We start from the raw sequence: 26,752 nt of genomic DNA, 5'->3' as shown, positions 1-26,752 counted from the left end.
AGCCGCGCAATTGCTGGGCGGGTGGCTCGGCGGTTCCTGGCCCGCCTATCAGTTGTTGGGCGGGGCGGGCTTCCTTTAGTAGACCTGGCCTCCGGCTGAGTCCCATTGGGAGGCCATGTCTACCCTCTGGCTTTCTTGGCGGTAGACCTGGACTCAGAGGAGGGGAAAAAGTCCCCTTTCAGAGGCCAGGTCTACCAATTGGCTTCTATGGGCCTCCAGAGGCCAGGTCTACTGCCAAGAAAGCCAATGGGTAGACCTGGCCTCTGAAAGGGGACTCAGCCGGAGGCGGTAGACCAGGCCTCCAGACGAGGAATCAGGACGGGGAGGGGGAAATGGCAGGGACTTACAATTTAATTTTTATCAATAAATAAGATCACTATTAAGTATGATATCAAGTTTTATTCAGTGTACCTATAGTTTAATTAAGACTTAAAACTTTAATTAAAGTTTATTAAGTTAATAAACAGTGTACCTACCTATATAGTTTAAGAAATTTGGCTCTCAAAAGAAATCTCAATCATTGTACTGTTGATATTTGGCTCTTTTGATTTGGCTCTCCGGTGGCAAAGACGGACCTGGCAACCTTATGTTGAGTAGAGTTGCCCACCTCCAGGTGGTGGCTGAAGCTCTCCTGGTGGCAGAGATCAGTCTACCTGGAGACCACTTTGGTGGGTGAAGTCTATGGCATTGTACCCCACTGAAGTCCCTGCCCTCCCCAAACTCTGCCCTCCACCCCCTAAATCTCCAGGTATTTCCCAACCTGGAACTGGCAACCCTACTGCTGAGTGGTGCCACAATACCTGCTCCAGAAAAAAACCCTGTTGAAGCACTGTTGAAAACCCCATGTGCTCTATCTTTAAAGTCAGAATGCCAGCCACATAAAAGCTTTACAATATAACAGAAAGACGGAACCATGAAATATGATAAAAAAAACAAAGTCTTTATTCTTTTGGCTCAATTGTAATGTGGCTTACCGTTCTTTATGGTAATAGCATTTTCCTGCATGCAGTTCACCAACACACAAAGTCAACAGTTTCAGTAAAAGGAGGAATTAACATTTAATTTTTGCTCGTGAATGAAATTAAAAAAAAAAAGAAAAAGTCCTGATGTGATCAGAATATATAAGTTCACTACTTGGTTCTTGTGGGGGGTGGGATATAATTGTGGAACCGCATATAATATTTAGACGCCTTCTAGTGCAGCATGACTAATCAATAAGATTAGTCTATGCAAACAAACACTGGAAATGACCAAGGATTTTATGAATAATTAGACTAAATTGATACTGCTGATGCAGGCAGTGCTAGGAATTCAAACAAATCTTTCCCACCACATTTCAATAACAAGTTATAGCTATTTGGAAGCAAGTGCATTTTGGACTCAGTCTGAAATTCACATTTAGATGTGTGCAAAAATACAGTACTAATTAAAAAAAGAAAAGAAAAGAAACCTAACATTACCTCCCATTCTCTCCTTTTGTTTTTCGACTACTTTGTGAAGTTCTTCAATTAAAAAGTGCTATGAATAGAAAGTAATAACCACTTGTGACATCAGCCAGAAAGTCAGTTTTGTTTTGTCGTTTATGTACAAAATGCTGAAAAATCAAATCAAATGATGTTTGTACACTATTTATAATTGTTTGTTCCTTAGAAAATTCTAACCATGTATTTTGAACAGATTAAGCTGTCGGCAACATGAATGTGTACAGTTTGGCTACACACTGTACAGTACTCACTTGAAAGTTAAGAGAAGAATAAAATAAGTAGGAGCAAAGCAAGAAGCTTTTTTGTTTTTGTTTTTTAATCCCGAAAGCTGCATACTATTGCTTGATGAAATGAGGAATGAAGTCCGTTTGAACAATTTGTTTCACTTTTACCACTGACATATGGCTTCCCATATTAGATTTCTGAACAAATCCAAGTAAAATACAGCAGCGAAGGCAAGAATAAACAACATGCATCAGTGATAGCCTCCGAACTACTTATAATGGTACAGAATACATCATAATTTTTTTTCTGTTCAAGGCTTGCGAAACTACAGTAATTGTGGTACATATTTGATGCAATAAATATTGTGCACAGGTCATTATTCCTTTGCTCAAACATGCACCACGGGGTTAAAATAACTATTTACATAGACAGCATTATCTCATTGACATGCACAATGTCAACCTTGCTGAGAGCAGAAGATGGCTAAACAATACTGCGGGGAGAAAGCAAAAAACAAACAAATGTATGAATGTCGGGTTTTTCTCCCTCACCCCACCCCTTTCCTTTGGCCAGTTGCACACTTTAAGCAAACACATTTTCTTTCTCGAATTAGATTTTTAATGGCAGACGTTATTTCTAAAATCACGCTTAGCGTGGCTTTTTTTATTATCAAGTTAGTGACTAAGTTAAGGAAGAAATTTGCCGAAAATTTGGCTGCAAAGTTGCCAAAGTAAAAATATTTTAGGGGAACTATAATGTTTAAATCAGTAATATTGTTCTGGCTAATGCTGTAAAAATAAATTCATTCATTAAATCAGTAATAATATGTATAAATGGGATTGTAACATTTTAAATCTTTTATTCAAGACATTTTGGGTGTTGTGGGTTATAGTGAGTGTGGTTTTGTATGGTTTTAATCTGAATATTGTTAAGGTCTGTGACTAAAGAATTAATAAAATTGATTGATTGACATTTTCTTTCCAAAACTCTGTACCTCCTCCCGTTCACAATTTAAACTTTGTTTTGTATCAATGATACAACCAAATGGTCTGTTTTTTAAAAAAAAAAAAAACCAAAAAACCCCACAACCCTCTATTGAATAACTGTTGATTTTATGAGACTTACAGGCACATTAAGAATTGTCAGGATGAGACACAAAAGATGTATACTGTTTTTAAGCACCTCAGAATCTGGAGCCATCCTGAAACATGGAAGTATTTAAAACTCTTGTGCAAAGTCTTATTGTTTTCCATGCATGGTCTATAAGTGCGGCATGCCTTCATGCAAATCGCTTCTGTCTGTACATTACAAGAGATTCAGATAGGAGAACAGCTGCTCCTCGTATGCTCCCCCTACCCCCGCACCCGCCCACCCCGGAACATAAAACCCATTTACAAAAATAGTCACATATAATAGTAAACAACCTGTGAATTAAAAAAATGACAACCTCACCAACACAGATTTTTGTAAAAATATGGCAAAAATGTGGCAGTTGGAATGCAAACAGTGGATACAATTATTGTACTCAAGTGTTTTCATGTTAAACACACAGCGATCCTAGGTTTGCACCTCTTTGACTGGTCCCTACAGTCTGGGTAGCCATTTTTCTTCCCTCTTCAGCAGTGTCAGCTGGTAATAAAAACAGTAACCTCCTCTCAAGGTTGCCGCCCTGATTTACAGAGTAGCGTTTGGATGACAAGGGGGTCACTGCCTTGTTAATAGGCACGGACCTTAAGTATATATCTAACATTTGTATATATATTTATAGATATATTTATATGTGGGTGTGTCTGAGTGTAAAAACAGTCAGTTTGGCATAAACCTCCTATAGGGAGTCCTTTTGAAATAATACTTTGCTTTCTCAGGCTGTAAACAATTTCTCACAAATGGAACCATTCACTTTACTCATTTTTTACTGTCCCTGATATCTTTACCTTTATCTTCTTTTTCTGATTTGTCTTTTTCATATTTTTCTTTGTCTGGCTTTGTAACGCTATCATAGGAAGGTGGAGAGGTGGTGGAGGGGGTCATATCGTTTTTTTCAGGAGTAGAATTCTCATTGAGTTTGTCAATGATCATATCTTCTTTGATAAGCATGTCATCTCCAGCTTTGATTCGATCTTTCTTAAAAAGGCAGGACACTTTTTTAATTTTTTGTTTTAAGAGGTAGTGCCTGAAGGCTCGCTGAATAATGACAGCAGACACTTCCTCTTGCTTTCGTTTCAACGTGGTTGTGATTGGTTCATAGGAGGCTTTTGAAGGATTGGCTTGCATAAACCGATCTTCCATTTGTACTCTAAGTAAATCCATTTCCTCACTTTCGCCCAAAACACGTTTTGTGAAAGCAAACAAGATGTCAAGGCAGTGAATTCTGTCACCACTTACCATAGGCAGGTCCATTGCAATAAGCTGAACATAGTTTGGTTTTGGTATTAAAAGAGGAGGATCCAATGAAGCAGCAAAATTGGAGAGTTTACTAAACTCTATGAATTGGGTTGCATCTGGATCAAACTTTTCCCAGACCTCATAGAACATTTCAAAGTCATCTTCGCTCAAAGGCTCAGCACTTTCTTCTGTTGCAACACTGAAGTTCTCCAGAATAACAGCAATATACATGTTTACTACAACTAGAAATGATATGATAATGTAGCTGACAAAGAAGAAAATCCCAACAGAAGGATTGCCGCAGTCTCCTTTGACTGAGCTTCCTGGATGATCTTTGTTAGGGTCACAGTCTGGTTCCCCACTGTTAAGAATGGGTGCTAGCAAGCCATCCCAGCCAGCAGAGGTGGTAATTTGAAAAAGGCAGATCATGCTGTTACCAAAGGTTTCAAAGTTGAACATGTCATCAATCCCAACTTCTCTCTTGACGTAGGCAAAATTGGACATTCCGAATATAGCATAGATGAACATGACGAGGAAAAGCAAGAGACCAATGTTAAACAAGGCAGGTAGAGACATCATCAAGGCAAAAAGCAGAGTGCGGATCCCTTTAGCGCCCTTGATAAGCCGCAGGATTCGACCTATCCTGGCAAGTCGGATAACTCGGAACAAGGTGGGAGACACAAAGTATTTCTCAATAATCTCTGCTAGAAACATACCTAAAAACAAAGTTTTAAAAATAGATTAGGAAATTTGATAATTACATCTATTGTATATTAAAAATTGTAGACCCCAGACTTAACCCTTGAAAATATAGACTATTTGTACATGCTACAGAAAATTAGATTCCAAGCTTTCACTTAATGTACTATATATTTACAGCAGGTTAAGCCATGAGAGTTTAGCAATGATACCTCTAGTAAGTGTGAGGATTTTTAAATCCACTGAAGGAGAGTAACATATAATATTTCTCTCTAAATATGCAGAAGCACTCCTTATGCACAAAAAAAGTATGGAATGGTGAACAGAATGGACAACTCATGTGATCTGTTAATTAACAGTGTACAGTAATAAAGTCTTTCTATAAATTAATTTTAAAGTACACAATATTAAATGTTCATTGTTTATTTTTTTCATTTAATCTTCTACCGAATTGATTTGTCCTTACCTACAATGGATAAAATGACAACCACAAAATCAAAAATGTTCCAGCCAATGGTGAAATAATAATATCGGAGAGAAATCAGTTTCAAGACACATTCTGCAGTGAAAAGGACTATGAAGATCAGGTTAATTCGGTATAAAATATTTTCCATTGCATCAGTTTGGTCATCTGTTTCTACCATCATGGTGACCATGTTAAGGCAGATAAGAATCATGATGCTGATGTCAAAAGCTTGCTTTGTTACAAAATCAAAAACCATGCCTTGGAATTTGTTCTGTGGATGAAGGAAAGAATGTATTATTCAGTTACTTCATGATTTATCCAGATTATTAAAATAGAATTATTCGGAACATGTGTAAATTCACTCCACAGTAAACTAATTTAAGTTGCAATCAAAGTGTGGTATACTATTAGGCTCATTCTTCAGAACAGTGGGAACTGCTGCTAGGTAGCTTTTCTCACACCACTCTGTAGTTTATATGCCCACATAAGAGGAGTCAGCAACATAACTACCTTTTCTTTCACCATCAGCCCTTCTAGGAGGTGGGGCAACATGGTATTGGAAATAAGTGCATTAGTGGATTTCCCATGTGATGTTACAGCCATTACCTGAGCAGTGCTGGAAGGATAACAGGTTAAAATGTTATGGCTATAGTGTTCCAAATTAGTAATACTAGGTATGCTTATGATTTCCAGTACTCCAAAGGAAACAGTGTAAGAAAGTGTCTTTTAAATGTTCTTTCTTATGATAGTTGCCTACAATATAACAGCTGGTTCGATTAAGACTGAATTAAAATCACCACTTATTTGCAATGGAACTAACTCTAAGACAGGGGTCTCAAAACTGCGGCTCCAGAGCCGCATGCGGCTCTTTGGCCCGTTGAGTGCGGCTCTCCGAACTTGGTTCGGAGCCCCTGCTCTTGTGCCCACTCACGCCGGCAGCCGGTCTGTGGAGCCGGCGCGCCTGAGAGAGAGAGAGAGAGAGAGTGGGCAAGCGGCCGCACTGTCTTTCCCACACACACACACCGTGGAGAATGGCTGGGTCCCCCTTTCCCTTGCCCTCAATGGTTGGGAGGCTAAAGCCTCCCCCTCCCCTCTAGCCTTGCGATTGCTGGGTGGGCGGCTCAGCGGTTCCTGCCCCCCCGCCTATCAGCTGTTGGGCGGGGCGGACTTCCTTTGGTAGACCTGGCCTCTGGCTAAGTCCCATTGGGAGGCCATGTCTACCCACTGGCTTTCTTGGCAGTAGACCTGGACTCCGAGGAGGGGAAAGTCACCCTTCAGAGGCCAGGTCCACCAATTGGGTTCTATGGGCCTCCGGAGGCCAGGTCTACTGACAAGAAAGCCAATGGGTAGACCTGGCCTCCCAATGGGACTCCGCCAGGTCTACCAATAGGCTTTTATGGCGGTAGACCAGGCCTCTAGACGAGGACTCCAGACGGGGAGGGGGAAATGGCAGGGACTTACAATTTAATTTTTATCAATAAATAAGATCATTATTAAGTATGATATCAAGTTTTATTCAGTGTACCTATAGTTTAATTAAGACTTAAAACTTTAATTAAAGTTTATTAAGTTAATAAACAGTGTACCTACCTATATAGTTTAAGTTTAAGAAATTTGGCTCTCAAAAGAAATCTCAATTGTTGTACTGTTGATATTTGGCTCTTTTGACTAATGAGTTTGCCGACCCCTGCTCTAAGACATAATTTAAAACAGAACAAATAGTAAATAATCATAGTAAAACTAATGAGGCTTACCGCTGGCCTAGGAATAGGTTTCTGTGGTTTCTTGGACCCTAGTTTTTTCATTGCATTGTAGTATTTCTTCTGTTCTTCTGTCATAAAGATGTCTTGACCTCCAAAGTAAATTGAGGACAGCAAAACTGGTTACAACCAGATACCTCTTTTTTTAAGCAAATATATTCATAATTATTCTCACAGAATGGGCAGCCTTCTCCCAAGAGGCCGAAAGCTTGAACTTCAGCACTGGATGAATAGGGGAGGCTAATTTTTCAGTGAGGGACAGGATACTGTCATTGCTTTCAGAAGCGTATGTATATAATTTCCTTTATCTAGTTTTTTTTCCTTATTAGTGTGCGAATTCAGAAGTGCTAGGGCCAGCCCTGATTAGTATTTGGATGGGAAACCACCAAGGAAGTCCAGGGTTGCTATACAGAGGAAGGCACTGGCAAACCACCTCTGTTAGTCTCTTGCCATGAAAACCCCACAAGGGGTCGCCATAAGTCGGCTGCGACTTGACGGCACTTTACACACACACACACACACACACACACACACACACGCACGGAAGCAACACCTAAATGTTTTGGCCCTGTTCCTTTTACTTTACAAAACAGGCTAGTGTGTCCATTCGTTTGTACATATAAATCTACTTTTTCTATGGAAATTATTGAGACACCACCAGAGCACAATAGCTCCATGTGTATATCAAAGAACAGTGGATAGTGACTTTGTCAGCCAGAAATTAGAAAATAAAAACCTGACTCCTGAAAATTCTTTTATTGTTTTCAGCAAAGAAATTCATCAGTTTTAAACCCTTAAGGGAAACGTAACAGCAGCTGAATCATCATCGCTACAACCCCTGACAATGTGTGAAAAACAGAGGGATAAAATTAACTTATCTTCTTTTTTTGCTGATTAAAATTATCAATGATGACACCAATAAATAAGTTCAAGGTGAAGAAGGAGCCAAAGATGATAAAGATGACAAAGTAAAGGTACATATATAGGTTATCTTCATATTTAGGTTGCTCCTCTACCTACAAAGTAAACACAAATGTTAAACCAAATACTGGGGTAAAACATTATCAATAATATAAAGTGGAATATGCATTTTAAGACCAATGTTTAATATCAGTTTAATTAATTGAACCGTTCTTGGGTAAAATCTGGTGCAGTAGATTGGTAGCCTTCACATAGGGTTGCCAGGTGGCTTGGAATCCATCTGCTGGCTGACAGCAAGAATCGCGGCCACAAGCAATGTGATCCTGTCACTTCCAGTTTACTTCCAGAAAGCTGTAGCATGACGGGACGATTTACCACTCAAATGGGCGGTTGTGTGGTAAATCATCCCGTTGTGCTGTGGTGCTTCTGGAAGTAAAGCAGAAGTGACGGGATAGTGATGCTTGCAGCTACATGCATGCAATCCCCACCCCCAAAACCTCCCACCAGAGGAGAGGGGGGACCTGGCAACCCTACCTTCACACTGCGCGAGTGGTAAGATTTCAGTAGCTCTCGTGCTGCGATTAAAGTCCAGATGTCAAATGTGAAGTGCACAGATATCACCTGAGTGTGGGACAATTGCTCCTTCACATGATCCCTGGCAGCCATAAACAAGGAGGGCACCGTGGTTCTGCTCAGCATGGTGCGAGCAGGGGTCATGTACAAGGTGTAGGCATCTTGGGGCAACTTATAAAACCCATCATCTTCAACAACAGAAGTCAGATTTACATTTCTTGAAGCATGTGTAGAACCAACAAAGGAAAAACATGACTTGTGTTACTCCTATACTGCCACTGGCATCATTGTATGTATCAGGCCCCAATGACTGATATCCTGTTTTCCTTTGGGCTTATGTGAAAAGGCCTAAATAGAGCAGCATATTGTTCTATTTTCTGGAGGCACATGTAAGACTGATTGGTAAAACCAGTGAAATAACCTCTCTTTATTGCATTCATTGATTAATAATAAATGCATTGACTAGCTAAGATTTTAGGGCTTTTTAATTTAGATTTTAACTTGAGAGTAATTTAATGTTTGTACTTTCCCATGTTAAATACCTACCATTTGTTATTATGGTAAGATAAGTGTCCAGTGTTCAGACGTACAAACTGAATTATTACTCAGAGCTGCTCAGTGATAATGACATAATGGAATCTGATAATTCTTAGCGGGTCTTTGAGATTTTTGCATAGCTAGATAGTGAGTGGAGAACAGCCAATGAGGGTGTATGTGAGCTATCTAATAAGGTAAGAACAGAGAAAACAGTTCAGACGATTTAAGAGCTAATTCAAACATGCAGAAATCACAAATGGTATGGACCCTTCTTGGACTGTAGTACTTCAGCCAACAAGTAGCTTCACATTTTGCATTGGAATTAAGTGACCTGGAAGTAAAGAGGGACTGTGGTTCAAGAGTAGAGCATCTGTTTGTGAGCAGAAGGTCCCAGGTTCAATCCCGGGCATCTCCAGTTAGATAGTATGGGATGTGATCAAGAGCCCCGTGGTGCAGAGTGGTAAGCTGCAGTACTGCAGTCAAAAGCTCTGCTCACGACCTGAGTTCGATCCCGATGGAAGTCGGTTTCAGGTAGCCGGCTCAAGGTTGACTCAGCCTTCCATCCTTCCGAGGTCAGTCAAATGAGTACCCAGCTTGCTGGGGGTAAAGGGAAGATGACTGGGGAAGGCACTGGCAAACCACCCCGTAAACAAAGTCTTCCTAGGAAACGTCGGGATGTGATATCACCCCATGGGTCAGCAATGACCCGGTGCTTGCACAGGGGACCTTTACCTTTACACAGTACTGGGCTAGATAGTCCAATGGTCTGACTTGGTATAAGGTCCCTTCATGTGCTCAGAATAAGAACATGTAAAAACCAGCCTTGAGAAATGATAGCCAAAAATAATAGCTAAGTGAAATTTGAGAGCAAAAATAAATAAATGTGCCACAACATCATGCTTACATTTCGTGAATCCACAGCTGCATACATGATATCCATCCAGCCTTTAAAAGTGGCCTGCAAGTAGAAGATATACTTAATGTCTGCTCGTGTAAATATTGTGGTCTTAAAAAAAAAAAAAACCTTTGGGTTAGCAGAGCTCACAGTTGTGCTATTTGATCTCAGATAAGACAAACCTAATAAGTTTAAATGCTTTCCCCCTTTAATAGTAAAATACATAGCAAGGCAATTATTTAAAAATGCCTTCACTGAACTCCTTCCTGAGTGCTTCCAATAGATCAACAAGTATATGATCATTCAGAGGGTTGGTTTTATTTGATTCACTGCTTGATGGTATGCCAATAAAGGTATTGAAATCTGTATATGATCATTCAGTTGGCATACATGATAACAGAAAAGCAGAATCCTCATAAACAGGCATTTAAATGAAGTGCATTTGATTTAGTACATAGGTGCCTACTCATAAAGCCTTTTGTTCTGTATCAAGCATTCTGTTGTCTAGAATACCACTGTAGTATAAACTTGCAATCCAGCGAGCATAATTTAAAATACTTAACCACTCATGAAAGATACAATGTAGGTTTCATAAATATTTTTCTCATATGTAGACCACATAATACCATTTCCCAACATATATTAACAAATGAGCAAATGTTAATTTTGCAAATGCTAATTTTGGCTTCATAGGTAAGATTTGCGTTGATGTGTGCTAATGGATGTATCACAGTTCAATTGTTCATGGAGGAAATTCACAGATATCCTAGCTATATGTTTTAAATTACCACTATAAGCTGCTTTGAGCCACAAGGAAAAGCATAATATAAATATTTTAGTTAATGCATACACTATTGCAAATGTATGCATTTTTGAAATGAGTTTGCTCTGGGAAAGCTGTCTTCTTCATCTTTATAGTTTTCTAGTGAAGGAGACTGCAGCCAAGAAATCAGAAGGAGATTGAAACCGGGAAGGGCAGCCATGAATGCGCTAGAAAAGATTCTTATGCGTAAGGATGTATCAGTGGCAACCAAGATCAAGTTAATTCATGCCATCATATTCCCTATTAATATGTATGGGCGTGAAAGCTGGATAATGAAGAAAGCTGATAGGAAGAAAGTCGATTCCTTTGAAATGTGGTGTTGGAGGAGAGTGTTACGGATACCGTGGACTACCAAAAAAAAACAAATCAGTGGATTATAGATCAAATCAAGCCTGAACTGACCCTAGAAGCTAAAATGACTAAACTGAGGCTATCGTATTTTGGTCACATTATGAGAAGACAAAAGTAACTGGAAAAGACAATCATGCTAGGAAAAGTCGAAGGCAGCAGGAAAAGAGTAAGACCCAACATGAGATGGATTGACTCTATAAAGGAAGCCACGGCCCTCAATTTGCAAGACCTGAGCAAGGCTGTTAACAATAGGACGTTTTGGAGGACATTGACTTATAGGGTCGCCATGAGTCGGAAGTGACTTGACGGCACTTAACACACACACAGTGAAGGATAGCACTGTTAAAAGCAAGCAAGCACAGGGTAGCAATTGTGTGCTATAACTTTATGAGATATGGATAGAATGGTTACTTACTACTTGAAGCAAAGAAAGATAACCAAGACCCACGTTATCAAAGTTGACTTTAACATTTTTCCATCGAGCTGTTTCATTTCTTTCTATAAGTTCCTTACATTGAGTCCGATTGTCAACTTGGCTGATGTCAAACATTTCACCATTGGAAGTATTAACACAGTGGTAGAACTTGCCGGCAAACAGATTTACTCCCATAATGCTGAAGATGAGCCAGAATATAAGACACACAAGAAGTACATTCATGATAGATGGGATAGCTCCCAAGAGAGCGTTCACCACAACCTACAGAGTAAAGGAAACCACAGAGGAAAAGTGTGAACTTCATGCAAATACAAAACAAATGAGATATTTTATCATTCAGAAGAAATAAAAAAGAAGAATTGGTTTTTATATGCCTACTTTCTCTCCCACTTAAGGAAGAATCAAACCGGCTTACAATCACTTTCCCTTCCCCTCCCACAACAGACACCCTGTGAGGTCGGTGGGGCTGAGAGAGCTCTAAGAAAGATGCGACTAGCCCAAGGTTACCCAGCTGGCCTTATGTGTAGGAGTGGGGAAACCAACCCGGTTCACCAGATTATCGTCCACCGCTCATGTGGAGGAGTGGGCAATCAACCCGGTTCTCCAGATTAGAGTCCACCACTCCAAACCACCACTCTTAACCACTATACCACACTGGCTTCTAAGGCTTATAAATACAGGTTGAGTATCCCTTAACCAGACATCCAAAAACCAGATTCATGCAAAAACTGGACGTTTTGAGCCGACATGCAGGCAGATCCATGCTACCTGCCCTGTCTGGAGTCCAGCCATGGGAACCTACCTACCTGCTGGAGACGCAAAGAGAGACGGCCAGCCAGAGGGAGAAAGTGCCTCCCCCCTCTCCTGCCATGGTGCTATGCGAAAAGAGGAGACAGGAAGGAGGAAGGAAGATGGGAAAGGGTGAGGCTATAAGAATGGGTGGGAGCTAGGGGAGATAAAAAAAGGGAAGCCAGGCCAGCTTTCCATCTGGGGAGGAGGAGATTACCACTAGCCCTCCTATTCCAAACTACGGAAAGATCCAAACTATGGAACATTTCTGGTACCAAGCAGTCCAGATAAGGGTTACTCAACCTGTATAGATATTAAACAGTTTGAAATGATGCTCTGTATAAGTCTGGACACAATCAAAAGATAAGCAAGATAGCAGTTATCAGTAGGTACCCCTTACACAATAATGTGACATATTCAGATTAAAAAGCCTAGTTGGCTGAGTATTTTATTTTAAAGTGAGTCTGTGCAACTTGTGACCCACCACTCCCAATACAACTTGCAAACTCTGCATTGTGCTCTGCCAGAAAAATAACACAAAAGCCCAATAGCACCTTAAAAATGAGCGTTTGTTTCTCTATGAGCTTCTGTTTTAAAACTCAGTTCCTCAGATATAAAACACAGAAGTCAGAGCTTTAATTCAAAATATGTTGTGGAACAGAAATTTGATTCCCTAGGTGCCTGGATTTTACTATAATAGGACGGCAATAGCAAAGTGCTTTTTAACGATACCAGGATTAATTGTTATGAGAAAGAAGAAATGACAGAGCCTAACCCAGAGTTCAAAGTTCTAATGTGCATGTGAGACCCTCTATCTGTGTGTGTGTGTGTGTGTGTTTCTGTGTCTGTGTGTAAGCCTGCCCAGTTCACTGCAGTAATCAGAATGGAATTTTCATCCAACATGGGATTTAGCATTTGTATCTTTTCCACTATTCAAAAATAACTCTTTTCAAATAACTCATCTGCCTCATATTGTAGATTCAGGGAGGTGAGATCTGAAGCTGTGAGACCAGCTAAAGAATGAAACCTCACCGTCTTTTCTAGAGCTGTGGTACTTCAAAAACCAGGTTCCTGGGAATTGTGTAGTATTATTATTTGGTCAAGCATGCAACAGGGATTAAATTGTAGCACTGTTTCTATGGCATAGTTGTTGTTTTGTGTGTGTCTCATTTTCAAAATCAGGTTACCCAACTTTAATCGTAGCCATGTGGTATGTTTAAAATAATATGTGAACGGACAGCTAATGAAAACATTAGTAGATAGTACAAATAACTGACTTCTAGGCATAGGCATTGCCAAACCCTGGGGGGTGCCTGTCTTTCTCTTCCAGTTACATGAACAGTCATGCCTTACTCCTTCCATAATTGCTGTGCTTCTACAGCTGACCTACATTTCCCCTTTTCCTGAGTCCTGTGGCGATTCCACTCGTTTACAGTATGAATCCTTTGACAAAGCTCAAAATATAAGAGTGTCAGAGACATGTTATCATCTGCCAAGATGAAATGGGGATTATAAAGGCTCCAGGGACAGTTGCTACTTGAGGAGGCAAAAGGCATGGCAATTCTGAATGCAGGCACATATGTGTAATGTAGAATATTGCATACATATGGAATGTTGCCCTTGATGTATCATTAAGTAGAGGACTGCATTTTGGGGTGGGGGGGAGATCATTAGGAAGAAGCTTGATTCAGGCTACATTGTGCAGGAAAAGACAAAGGAGAGCAAGGTGCAAGGTGGAGAGTTTATTTAGCTCTTCTAGATCACAACGTGTTTCGCAATTTGCTTCGTCAGGGGATCATAGAATCATAGAATCATAGAGTTGGAAGGGACCACCAGGGCCATCAAGTCCAACCCCCTGCACAATGCAGGATATTCACAACTACCTCCCCCTTCCACACCCCTAGTGACCAGAAGATGGCCAAGATGCCCTCCCTCTCATCATCTGCCTAAGGTCACAGAATCAGCATTGCTGACAGATGGCCATCTAGCCCCTGCTTAAAAACCTCCATGGAAGGAGAGCTTACCACCTCCCGAGGAAGCCTGTTCCACTGAGGAACAGCTCTAACTGTTAGAAAATTCTTCCTAATATCTAGACGGAAACTCTTTTGATTTAATTTCAACCCGTTGGGTCTGGTCCGACCTTCTTGAGCAACCGAAAACAACTCGGCACCCTCCTCTATATGACAGCCCTTCAAGTACTTGAACATGGTTATCATATCCCCTCTCAGTCTTCTCCTCTTCAGGCTAAACATACCCAGCTCCTTCAACCTTTCCTCATAGGATCTTCCATAGTGATTTCTCATCTCCCACCTTGAACAATTTATTCAATCATTCAGTTGTTCAAAGTGGGAGCTGAGAAATCTCTATAGAAGATCCCCTGATGGAGCAAACTGCGAAACATGTAGGGATCTAGAAGAGCAAAATAAACTCTCTTGCACTTTGCTCTCCTTTGTCTTTTCCTTGCCCACTGGTGCAACTTCATTTTCTCGCTCCAGCTCCATTGTCAAATGGGTAAAGGTTCTAGAGTAGTGAGAATATGAACATTTAGCTTGGATATGAGAAAGCTTAAGGGGGTATCCCACTTCTTTGTCAAGAAATTCTGTTGGAGCTGTTTGGATTTCACCTTTCTGAATTATAATTATATAAGAAAAGCCATGCTGGATCAGACCAAGGCCCATCAAGTCCAGCAGTCTGTTCACACAGTGGCCAACCAGGTGCCTCTAGGAAGCCCCCAAACAAGACAACTGCAGCAGCACCATCCTGCCTGTGTTCCACAGCACCTAATATAATAGGCATGCTCCTCTGATCCTGGAGAGAACAGGTATGCCTCATGACTAGCATCCATTTTAACTAGTAGCCATGAATACTCCTCTCCTCCATGAACATGTCCACTCCCCTCTTAAAGCCTTCCAAGTTGGCAGCCATCACCACATCCTGGGGCAGTGAGTTCCCCAATTTATCTGGTGTCGTCCACACAAATGTGCCTACCTTCACGCTCACCATGAGTGAGCAAGAGTGAGCAAGGAGGGGGTCTTATATAGGCACTGTGGCTTGAAGCAAGGGATGCCACCAATCCAAGGGATGTTGTGGAGCATGATGGAACTGGGCTGTAGCCTCCCCAGCCAAAGATGAGCTGTGAGAGTGGCTTGCTGGCCAAGCTAGCCCCCAAATCCCCTGATATTTTCAGCCTAGAGGCGAGAGAAAAGAGAGGGCCCACCCAGGGTGCCTGACAACCTCCTCCACTCTCAGTGCAGCCTCACACAATATGGCTAGCAATACATGACCAACAAGAAAAGCACAGAAATCAATTTTCCACTAGAGGCAAAAACTATGCTGTTAGGAATTCTACCATCGACTATTGATAAAAACTCAATGGAACTGTTCAGATACATGCTAACAGCTGTGAGAGTGATGCTTGCATTTAACTAGAAATCAGAAAGATTGCCATCAATTGAAAGTTGGCTGGAACAACTAGAAGAGGATACATCGATGGCCAAGCTGACAAATTTTGTGAACAGAAGACTGGTGGAAGAATTTCAGAAGAACTGGAAGCTGTATTTTGATTATGTTGCAAAATAATGAATGTATGGACAGTTACACTAAATGTTATGTAGTGATGTAAGTACATTAGACCATATAACTAAATAGTAACATTATAATTTAGATATACCAGCCATGAGGTTATGTATGTAGTGATGTAAGTACATTATTAGACCATATAACTAAATAGTAACATTATAATTTAGATATTATAATTTAGATATATGAGCCATTATAATTTAGATATATCAGCCATGAGGCTAGCCATGAGGCTACCAACCATGAGGCTAGCAGAGGCTAGATGGCCATATGTCAGCAATGTTGATTCTATGACCTTAGGCAGATCATGAGAGGGAGGGTATCTTGGCCATCTTCTGGGCACGGAGTACGGGTCACTGGGGGTATGGGGGGGAAGGTAGTTGTGAATTTCCTGCATTGTGCAGGGGGTTGGACTAGATGACCCTGGTGGTCCCTTCCAACTCTGTGATTCTATGATTCTAGTGAAGGGCATTAGTAAATAATATAATTTCAGATATTGTTTTGTAGTGTTTAGAATGTAGGTTTTGAATATATTAAGTCTATATTTTATGTTTAGCTGAAAATTCAAAGCTTTGTTAGGACGCAAGGATAATATTCGACAAAACAATATGATTTAGCTCCGCTATACTGGGTTTATGTTGTGGGCCTTGCTATGAGTACAGAGCACTGAATAAGTATGAAGAATGAAAGTTTTGTGTTATATGTGTGTATTGTATGTTTTAAAAATAAAATTTAATTAAAAAAAAGAAAAGCACAGAAAATGTTGTGCTGCTAATAACCCAGAAAGTAGAGATAATTAGGTGCTTTGAAAGAGGAGAAAGGCAGATTCAAATGATTTGTGAGTAGCATTGGGTCGTCAATTATCTACAATATTAACACAGAGAAAGCAGAGTTGTTGTTTTTTGCACGAAAAAAACAGAAAATAATCCTGTTACCTGGCAACCCCCATTGCCCCTGGGCACTTTTACTGTACTAATTATACATGTGCTTTTAAACATCCGTGCCCTCAAAATCACATGCCATTGATTCCATTATTAGTGAACTGTCCCAGATCTCTGAGAAAACAACATCTAGCGCTCCTCCTATCAGACACAATAGTTAACCTATCTGCTAGCATGGCCAGGTTTGCTTGGTTAGCAATGAAAATAAGGCAAAGATCGCTTAAGGCTATACAGTAGCCAAGCAAATTGGGAATATGTATTCTGCGTACTGTTTTTATCTATATACTTAATGTATGTGCTTTCTGATAGACTTATTTTACCAAGCTTCTGCTATTATTGAGCATTCCGATTTTAATAATATACTGCTTTCGTTCTACTTGATTAGCTTTGTACCTCTGCATTTCCCCCCATTTTTAAGTATCTCCATTTTAATTGTATTTTGTACTTTTTTCCGGGCACCGACGTGTGGGTCCCTGTGCCAGCGGAGGCCTTCATCGGCCTCCTAAGGGCTTTGGGCATGCCCGCTGGCACACCTCAGGAATAGGCTGTAAGTGTAGCCAATAAATGGCTTGTTACCAAAACCCACTGATTAAATTATTGGATGAGATGCAATTCGAACTGGGGTCTATACAACTCGCATTCTTAATATATCGGCAGGAAATGATACGGCTGTCTTTGTTTTATGCGTGCATTGTTTCAGGCTCTTAATTGTTTTTCTTACCCTCATTCCTTCAAATCTTGATAAGGCTCTTAGAGGTCTCAAAGCTCTTAAAGTCCTAAGCGATTTAATTGCACCAAGTTCCGAGTAGCCCAAGGCATTCGCTGTTAAGCTAACTAAAGAGACCTGTATAAAGAAAGGCAAGAAATCCATTTGTTGTATGCATACTTGTAAAAGATCCACTACACTTGTTGCTCAAAAAAGACTTTTTTGTATATTTGGAGAAATCTTTCAAAAGAATAAATATCTACTGAAGGGCATATCCTGATAATACCAGGTTAGGTCATAGAAAATATATTATTTTTGTAAAAGAGGAGCTAGAAAACTCAAGTAAATTATCTGAAAAGCACAGCATCACAGACATAGCATCAATCCTTTGCGAACATGACTATGTACTACCTAGTGTTTAGGATGCACCACCAATCATGGCCAGATCCACCCACATATTGTCCCAATTTTTTTCTTTTTTCTTTTTTTGCTGCTGGGAGCTGGGCCAGCCCAGGAACATCAAATCCAGAAGAGATTGATGAATTCCCCAAACGAAACTGGAAACCAGGGGGCAGGTGTTAGCCTAATATTTCTAACCAGTATGCTTGTTCCCATGTGCTGAATGCCAACTCAAAATCCTCTCTCATCAGTGGCACCCCAGTCAAATGGGAGTGGACCCAGGCACCTCCTAAGGAACAATATGCCCCCCCTTTGAGACATATTGCAAGAGAAAAGTTTCTAGTGCATTACTAACTTTAGCAATTACCCTATGCCCATGAATAGAACTTAGATAATGAGTTCATGTCAGCTATCTACAACGAAGCAATATTACCCATTCAGGGTTTTAAAAAAACAGTGCCTTATCTTTAGTAGGGGCAAGGGATACTCTGGGGGTAGCCACTCCAGCTCAGCAGGCTTCAGCTTTTGAGTGTCACTCTGTACCCTCCCTCAGGCCCCAAACAAAGGGGGAACTAGGGTTTGGTCATTCCCATCTTCCTTCTCTTCCCTGGCACCCCTCCCTTCTTGCTTGAGAGCAAGATCTAGTCTGCATCCTCAGCTTCCACCCCTTTAGAGGGCTTTGCCAGACTTGGTACAAGGCCTGTGGCCTCCTCCTGTTGAAAGCCCTTATTTGCTGTCCCCGCTTTGCATTACTTACTGGAGGTTGAGGAGCACAGGAGACATCTCCTCCAGTTCAAGAAAGCTTTGGATGCTTCAGATTTCAAAATTTTGCCAAAAACATCAGACCGCCCCCCGCCCCATCTAGGGCTGTGCTATCCTTAGAAATTTCTTTTCCAGCTAAATGCAAATTTCATCTTCCCTGATTATTTTCTTAGTTCACACAGTTTAAACTGGTACGGCCAACTGACACCAGTTTCTTTAGTACTTAAGGTAAAGGTCCCCTGTGCAAGCACCGGGTCATTCCTGACCCATGGGGTGACATCACATCCTGACGTTTACTAGGCAGACTTTGTTTACAGGGTTTGCCAGTGCCTTCCCTTGTCATTTTCCTTTTACCCCCAGCAAGCTGGGTACTAATTTTAGTGACCTCGAAAGGATGGAAGGCTGAGTCAACCTTGAGCCGGCTACCTGAAACCAACTTCTGTTGGGATCGAACTCAGGTCGTGAGCACAGCTTGGACTGCAGTACTGCAGCTTACCACTCTGCGCCATGGGGCTCCTCTCTGTAGTACTTAAATAAATATATTTATATACTACCCTCTCCAAAGCATGCTTGAGGTAGTTATTCCACCGCCACAATGGAAACCCCAATACAAAACCATTGTCCAAGCTAAATCACTGCACTTCTGAAGTCTACCATGTATTCTCTAGATCTGCGGTTTATACAAGCAGTTAAATATTGCACTTCTATTCACATTGAAGCATCCCATTACGGAGCTTTGGACCAAGTTACTCCTTGATTTTGCTCAAGCACTTCCTTTCTTGAAAGCAACAGTTAAAAATTCATTCCATCATTTTTGGGAAAGAAACAGTAATAATTTTATGCACATATCTCATACGTATATATTAAAGGCAGAATACATACATCAACAATAAGGAAATCCAGCCAGCACCAGGCATTTGTGAAATATACTTGAAAACCATAAGCCACCCATTTCAGAAGCATTTCTAGGATGAAGATGTATGTGAAGACCTTGTCAGCGTACTCCAGCATGGTCTTGATAGTCTTGCGCTGTTCAATATAAATGTCTTCAAAGGCCTGTAAATAAAGTTTTATGTTATTCATTTACTTATTTACAACATTTATATCCAGCTTTCCTGCCCAATCTGGGCCACCAAGGTGGCTAAAGATTGAAACAGCATAATAAAAATGCATCATACAACCAATTAAAAACATAACTAAGAATGTATATATAAAACAAAATACAGCAAATTAAAAATAATGCAGGAAGGGTCATTGAGGCAATGCCAGACACACAAAAAAGTATTCACCCGCTGGTATAAAACTGTGATAGAAAAGTGCAATCTCTGGGGAGGGAGTTCCATAAGTTTGGTACCATGAGTAAGAATGCCATCCCTCAAGTTGCCATTTGTCAAATTTTTCAAATTCAAATTCAATACCTTTACTGGCATAAACAAAGCGATTCTACTTAAAATTTGCCAGGCAGAAGGCAAAATAGCCTAAAATATCAACACAATTGTCACATCATCAGAGAGAGCACACTGTATGCAAAGGTCCGTTTAGTGCAGCATACTTAATTAAATTATGAGAAATCTGGCTACCGACCAAGTTGCCATTTGTTTAGCTTCAGAAAGCAGGGGCACCCATAGCAGGACCTAAGAGGAAGACCATAGAGGTTGGGTACGTTGATATGAGATTGTGTGTGTGTGTAAAGTGCCTTCAAGTCGCAGCCGATTTATGGCGACCCCTTTTGGGGTTTTCAAGACAAGAGACTAGCAGAGGTGGTTTGCCAGTACCTTCCTCTGCACAGCAACCCTGGTATTCCTTCGTGATCTCCCATCCAAATACTAACCAGGGCTGCCCTGATATGAGATTAGGCGGCTCTTAAATCATGTTGGTCTCAAACTATAAATACATATAGTACCCAGATAGGGTTTCACTGTTACTTTCCTGTTAGAAATATTTGCATTTCCCTTTCTAGAATGAGAAATTTTAATTTTCCCTAATGCCACTCCCTTTCTTTCTATAATAAGCCTTAACTGATATGGAGACTGGACAGTATAGTTTTGACCCCTATGATACCCTAACAAAGATAAGCCTCATCAAAAACTGCACACGTGTTCTTGATAGTAAGAACTGATAAGGTTATTGTGGTGTGGAAAATCCACTTTCACTACTGAAGATCCGCTTGATCTTAATTTTTTCTCAGTTCCATATTTCAAGAATTTTATGATACACATAAGGCATTTTCAGTTTCAATGATCAATGTGATACAAACTCTCATTCCTACAGTACCTTTTTTATTCCAGTTCATTCCATATAAAGTCCACCTAAGCATGATATAACACTTTATTAATCCAGTATTGGGAGTGCAGGGACATACTGTGTATAAGACGCCCCCATGTATAAGATGACCCCTATATTTTTTAACCTAAAATTAAGAAATCAGGGGTCGTCTTATACATGGGGGTGTAGGGGAAAATACGGCAGGGAAGAGAGTGGGGACCCTGGGAAGGCTGGTTGCAGGCCGGCCAGGGCCACCAGTCTCTTTCCTGGCCCGCTCTCTACTCCGCCCATCAGCTGACACGCGGGGAAGAGAGCGGGGACCCTGGGAAGGCCCATCGCCAGCCAGCCAGGGCGACCAGGCTCTTCCCTCTGCTCTTTCCCCAGCCTGTCAGCTGGCAGTCGGGGGAAAGAGTGGAGGTGGGCCAGGGCTACACGGCTCATCCCACCCTGTATTCCATGTATATTTTTCTACTTAAATTTTTTAGAAAAATGGGTCGTCTTATACACGGAAAAATATGGTAGATAGATCCCAACTAAGTCACAGTAACAAATACAATGAAATATATTTGGATATGATCTCATATTATTTTACAGATTAAAATGTGTGTAGTATAGTATAGTATAGTACAGTACAGTACAGTACAGTACAGTACAGTACAGTACAGTATAGTATAGTATAGTATAGTATAGTATAGTATGGTATATAATGACTCTTGATAATTTCTCTGAGGGGTCCCATTGCCCACAGATATGCTACTCCTGTATTTTGTATTTCTACTACAGAACATCCTGGAACTGTGACACACACACAAAGTACTGATCAGTGAACTCTTCCTCATCTTAATTATTCAACATATTATGCTAAGGAGAAAGCTCACACTATTTGGGGCTGTTTGGTTTCTAAATACTTGGACAGTCAGGGCCAAATGATGTGTTATTATTTCTAATGGAATCCAGACCCAACTTGCTTTCCCAACAGCCACACAGCAGCTGCAGGGGAAGGCATTTTAAAAGTCTGCAGGGGGCTTATTCAGCTGGGGACTGTGGCACAGGGCGAGGAGGGGCTCCTGTTTCCCTGATGTGTTGTTTTCCTGAGCCAAAATAGCCTCAGAGGGAATTATCTGCCCCATTTTGAAACTGCACACATGCCCTCAGTGTTTGATTCTCCAACTTGGCCTTACCTGGGGTCTACCTAACCCCAAAAAGTTTAAAGAAAAATTCTGAACAGTAGTTGCGGTGGAGTTTAAAACAACACAGAACAACTGACCTCATTCTGTAGGAAATTAAATGGAGTATTGTTTGGCAGAAGTTAGGTGGAAATCTTTAAATACCTTTGTATGACTCTGGGACCAGTGATGGCAAAAAATGAGGCAGCTTGGATGCATTGAAAATGTATGCATTTTCAAGCTTGGTAATTGCATGTGCTGGATTGCTTCCTATGCTAACTCCCAATGATAAGCAACACATTTTAATACTAATCGTTGTTCCATGCTTCAATTTACCAGAGCACCGCTGCTGAGAAGAATCATGAAGACAATAAAAGTCTCAAACCAATTATGTTCTACTATTTTGTAGCAGGTCTTCCGGAGGCTCCACCATAATTTCCCTTTCCCGTCTTCGGTGCTGACTTGGCAGCACTTGAACTTCCGCACACAGCCTGGCAAAACAAGGATGCAATAGGTAAGAGTAGGGTAACAAGTTACTCTGAAGCAACAGTTTATGAACGACTTATTCTATCATTTGTTTATTTTATTTATTTTACATAATGAAATACAAAAGTCCACCTAAGCATGATATAACACTTTATTAATCCAGTATTGGGAGTGCAGGGACATACTGTGTATAAGACGCCCCCATGTATAAGATGACCCCTATATTTTTTTTTTACATAATGAAATACAAAAGCCACCTTGTACATGCTACTCCTTACCAGGGCCACCAACATGGCTAACAAATTAAAAAAGGTAAAGGTAAAGGTCCCCTGTGCAAACACTGAGTCATTCCTGACCCATGGGGTGATGTCACATCCCGACGTTTACTAGGCAGACTTTGTTTACAGGGTGGTTTGCCAGGGCCTTCCCCAGTCATCTTCCCTTTACCCCCAGCAAGCTGAGTACTCATTTGACCGACCTCGGAAGGCTGGAAGGCTGAGTCAACCTTGACCTGGCTACCTGAAACTAACTTCCGTTGGGATCGAACTCGGGTCATGAGCAGAGCTTGGACTGCAGTACTGCAGCATACCACTCTGCGCCATGGGGCTCACTAACAAATTAAACATACACAATAAAATCATATTTTAAAACCATTAAAGCCAACCGAAAACACCATAATTAAAACAATTAAAACTAGAACAAAATACACACTAAAGACATAAAAACAACAATTAAAATATTGGGTAGGGAGGAGGGATCACAGAGGGAACGCCAGACAAAACAAAACAAAAACATCTAGGGTAAGATGTTTTAAAAATAGTTTGCCCTGTAAAAACACAATGAAGAGCCAGTGTGGTGTAATGGTTAGGACTAGGGTCTGGGGGACTCAGGTTTGACTCTCCACTATGCCACAGAAATATGGTGGGTTACCTGGAGCCCGGCAGTCTCTCACTCTCTCAGCCTAATCTACCTTGCAAGGTGAGGACAAAATGCAGGTGGAAAGAATGATATTGAAAGTTGTTTTGGGGCTCCACTGGAGAGAAAAGTGGGGTATCAATATCTATGCAATTAGGCAGCACAGTTCTTTATGGGGGGGAAGATATGCCAATTCAGCCATGCGTAGCACTCCATCTCATCAAGGGTTGCCAGGTTCCTCTTTGCCACCGGCGGAAGGTTTTGGGGGCAGAGCCTGAGGAGGGAAGGGTTTGGGGAGGGGAGGGACTTCAATACCATAGAGTCCGATTGCCAAAGCGGCCATTTTCTCCAGGTGAACTGATCTCTATCGGCTGGAGATTAGCTGTAATAGCAGGAGAGCTCAAGCTAGTACCTGGAGGTTGGCAATCTCATCTCATATCAACTTAGTCTATAAACATGGAATGTGCTCCAAATGGATCCAATTTGGTCCAGGTCCTGGTGCGTTTATATTATTTTAAAGTTCTCCTTGATTGAGCTGCATGAATGCCACTTTGAATGAAATTTTCCATTCATCATTCTGTCTCATTAGGAATAGTGTGGCCGTATGGAGATGTGGGGGACTGAGGGCCAGTTCTTTCCACAAAATAATCACCTCTACAGGAATGTTGCTGAGACATGAGTCTGAAAATAAACAAAGTTCAACTGCATTCTGGATATTCCAATTTGGGGCAATAAACTTGGGGTTTTTCCCCCAGTGAAAATCTTGCTAGATTTCTGGCCATTCTAGCTTGTGCAATGAATGAGAAATAAAAACCAACATAGGCTGCAAATTCTGCTACAGTACTGAAAATATATATGAACTGGAATCTCCAGATCTGTTCTGCTAATGCTGGCACTTTCCCCTAATGTGAGAGGCCTTCCCTTGATGTAGAAAGTTTTTCTACTGCTAGAAGATCCTCTTAAATCAGGGGAAGGTTCCTTGCCCTGGAAGAAAACACCACTATTAATGGAACGGATCTCTGGGATCCAACCATACGTCTTCATTAGAATTACTCTAAAAGCATTTCCACAACACCAACTGTTCCATTTAAAGTAGCCTAGAGAATCACTGCTTATATGGGGAGGGGCTGTGGCTCAGTGGCAGAGCATCTGCTTGGCATGCAGAAGGTCCCTGGTTCAATCCCTGGCATCTCCAGTTAAAGGGACTAGGCAAGTAGGTGATGTGAAAGACCTCTGTCTGAGACCCCGGAGAACGGCTGCCAGTCTGAGTAGACAATACTGACTTTGATGGACCAAGGGTCTGATTCAGTATAAGGCAGCTTCATGTGTTAGTGTGTTCATATGCTACAGTTAAAATCAGTTTCAGGAGGGTAGCCATGTTGGTCTGCAGTATAAAAGCAAGGTTCAAGTCTAGTAGCACTTTAAAAACTTACAAGATTTCCAGGGTGTAAGCTTTTGATAGCTCCAGGCTAGACTGATCTCTTCAGATCTCAGAAGCTAAGCAGGGTCGACCCTGGCAAGTATTTGGATGGGAGACCTCCAAGGAATACCAGGGTCGGGACACAGAGGTAGGCAATAGCAAGCCACCTCTGAATGTCTCTTGCATTCAGAACCCCACCAGGGGTCTCCATAAGTCAGATGTGTAGAGAGCCAGAGTGGTGTAGTGGTTAAGAGCAGCGGACTCTAATCTGGAGAACCAGGTTCGATTCCCTACTCCAGCACACAACGTCTACTAGGTGACCTTGGGCCAGTCACAGTTCTCTCAGAACTCTCTCAGACTACATGGAGGCAGGCAATGGCAAACCACCTCTGAACATCTCTTGCCTTGAAAACCCTACGGGGTCGTACAAGTCAGCTGTGACTTGACACCATTTTACACACACATAAGCTTTTGAGAGTCAAAGCTCTCTGATGAAGGGAGCTTCGATTCCCAAAAGCTTACATCCTGGAAATCTTGTTGGTCTTTAAGATGCTACTAGACTCGCATCTTGTTAAACACAGATACGTAGATGAGCGAAAAACCCCAACCCCACTTCTACAACTCACCTTCTGTAAAACAGGCTTCTGGTTCAAGAGATTCTTCTGGTTCAGCCTCTGGCTGCTCTCCTACTAGGGGAACTCCAACATCAACTGTGCTTCCTTCAGATGAACTAGATGCATTTAGTTTCTGCAAATAAAGCCCCATGCAAAGCTATCAATTGCCATTCTCTTTGTTACGGCGTTGGATGTATTGAATGCATTCCAAAATGCTCTACATACATTCAAGAGCTCCAAAATGAAGAGCTGAACTGCTAATGTATATGTGTCATGCCAATTTCCTTCTCTGTACACGAGGTCACAAGAACAAGGCCGCTTGGGCTTTAACCACAATGCAAATACTATTAACGTATTCATACAGGGGACCACAATTTCGAGTGAATTTTGCTACTAAACTAGGCCACACACAGAACAGAAAATTCTGAAACCCGTTTTTATTTACGTGGAACGTGGCTGGCTAGTTATTCAAATCACGTCATATCGAGAGCACCATGAATTGCACGTCATTTCCCCACCAATGATGGCCAAACCAACCATAAGCCGAACAAAGTATTTTCATGTCTAATGTAGATAGAAGAGGCACACTTTGGCAAAATCATTACTGAACCCTTTTTTTGCCCCATCGACATGAAAACACACTAATCAGTGTAGAGGTACTTTTAAATATCTATAGTTTCAAAAAAGAAAAGAAAAAGGAAGCAGCGTATTAGTTCTGGAGCAAGAGCAATTATTTTGCATTCTCTTTTGCCATTGCATTCGCACAGCTGACTGTGCATTTCCAAACTACTTTTTATTCTTGCATGGTACGCATACATGTCCTCCTTGAATAAGTAACAAATATGCATATATATATATATATATATATATATATTAAAAAGACATAGCAGTTGAAATACAATAAAAGCTTATTTTGGAAGAGAGAGAAAAATATTGTATCAGTGACCAAAAATAAAAGACACCATCCAAACTTTGTACTTCTTTCCTGCTGCTTTTAAGAGGAATGAATGGAGCACAGCATGAATAACAGTAGACAGATATGAGTACCATAGTGAATAAAAGTAGTATTGATCATAGCATTCTCTAGCCTGGTACAATGTTATTACCATGTAGTGTATAACATCAGTCAAATGGCTGCATTGCTAAGAAGCTCTC

General features: G+C 41.0%; 1 protein-coding gene across 1 annotated transcript in view; it reads right to left on the bottom strand.

Moving 5' to 3' along the window:
• Nucleotides 1–3,170: 3,170 nt before the first annotated feature.
• LOC130487970 (sodium channel protein type 2 subunit alpha-like) overlaps nt 3,171–26,752 on the bottom strand; it is a 77,456-nt gene continuing 53,874 nt past the window's right edge. The window contains exons 18-27 of the mRNA XM_056861541.1: nt 25,610–25,730; nt 22,499–22,653; nt 19,614–19,787; nt 17,586–17,708; nt 11,535–11,816; nt 9,955–10,008; nt 7,898–8,035; nt 7,014–7,118; nt 5,260–5,530; nt 3,171–4,810 (exon numbers count right to left, since the gene is read on the bottom strand). Coding sequence (XP_056717519.1) covers nt 3,615–4,810; nt 5,260–5,530; nt 7,014–7,118; nt 7,898–8,035; nt 9,955–10,008; nt 11,535–11,816; nt 17,586–17,708; nt 19,614–19,787; nt 22,499–22,653; nt 25,610–25,730 — 2,619 coding nt within the window. The 3' untranslated portion in view covers nt 3,171–3,614. The remainder of the gene's footprint in view (nt 4,811–5,259; nt 5,531–7,013; nt 7,119–7,897; nt 8,036–9,954; nt 10,009–11,534; nt 11,817–17,585; nt 17,709–19,613; nt 19,788–22,498; nt 22,654–25,609; nt 25,731–26,752) is intronic.

Source organism: Euleptes europaea, chromosome 15, assembly GCF_029931775.1.
Source record: "Euleptes europaea isolate rEulEur1 chromosome 15, rEulEur1.hap1, whole genome shotgun sequence".
NCBI classification, from domain to species: Eukaryota; Metazoa; Chordata; class Lepidosauria; order Squamata; family Sphaerodactylidae; genus Euleptes; species Euleptes europaea.
Note: the sequence above shows the minus strand (reverse complement) of the source record. Positions and strands in the feature narration are given on the sequence as shown.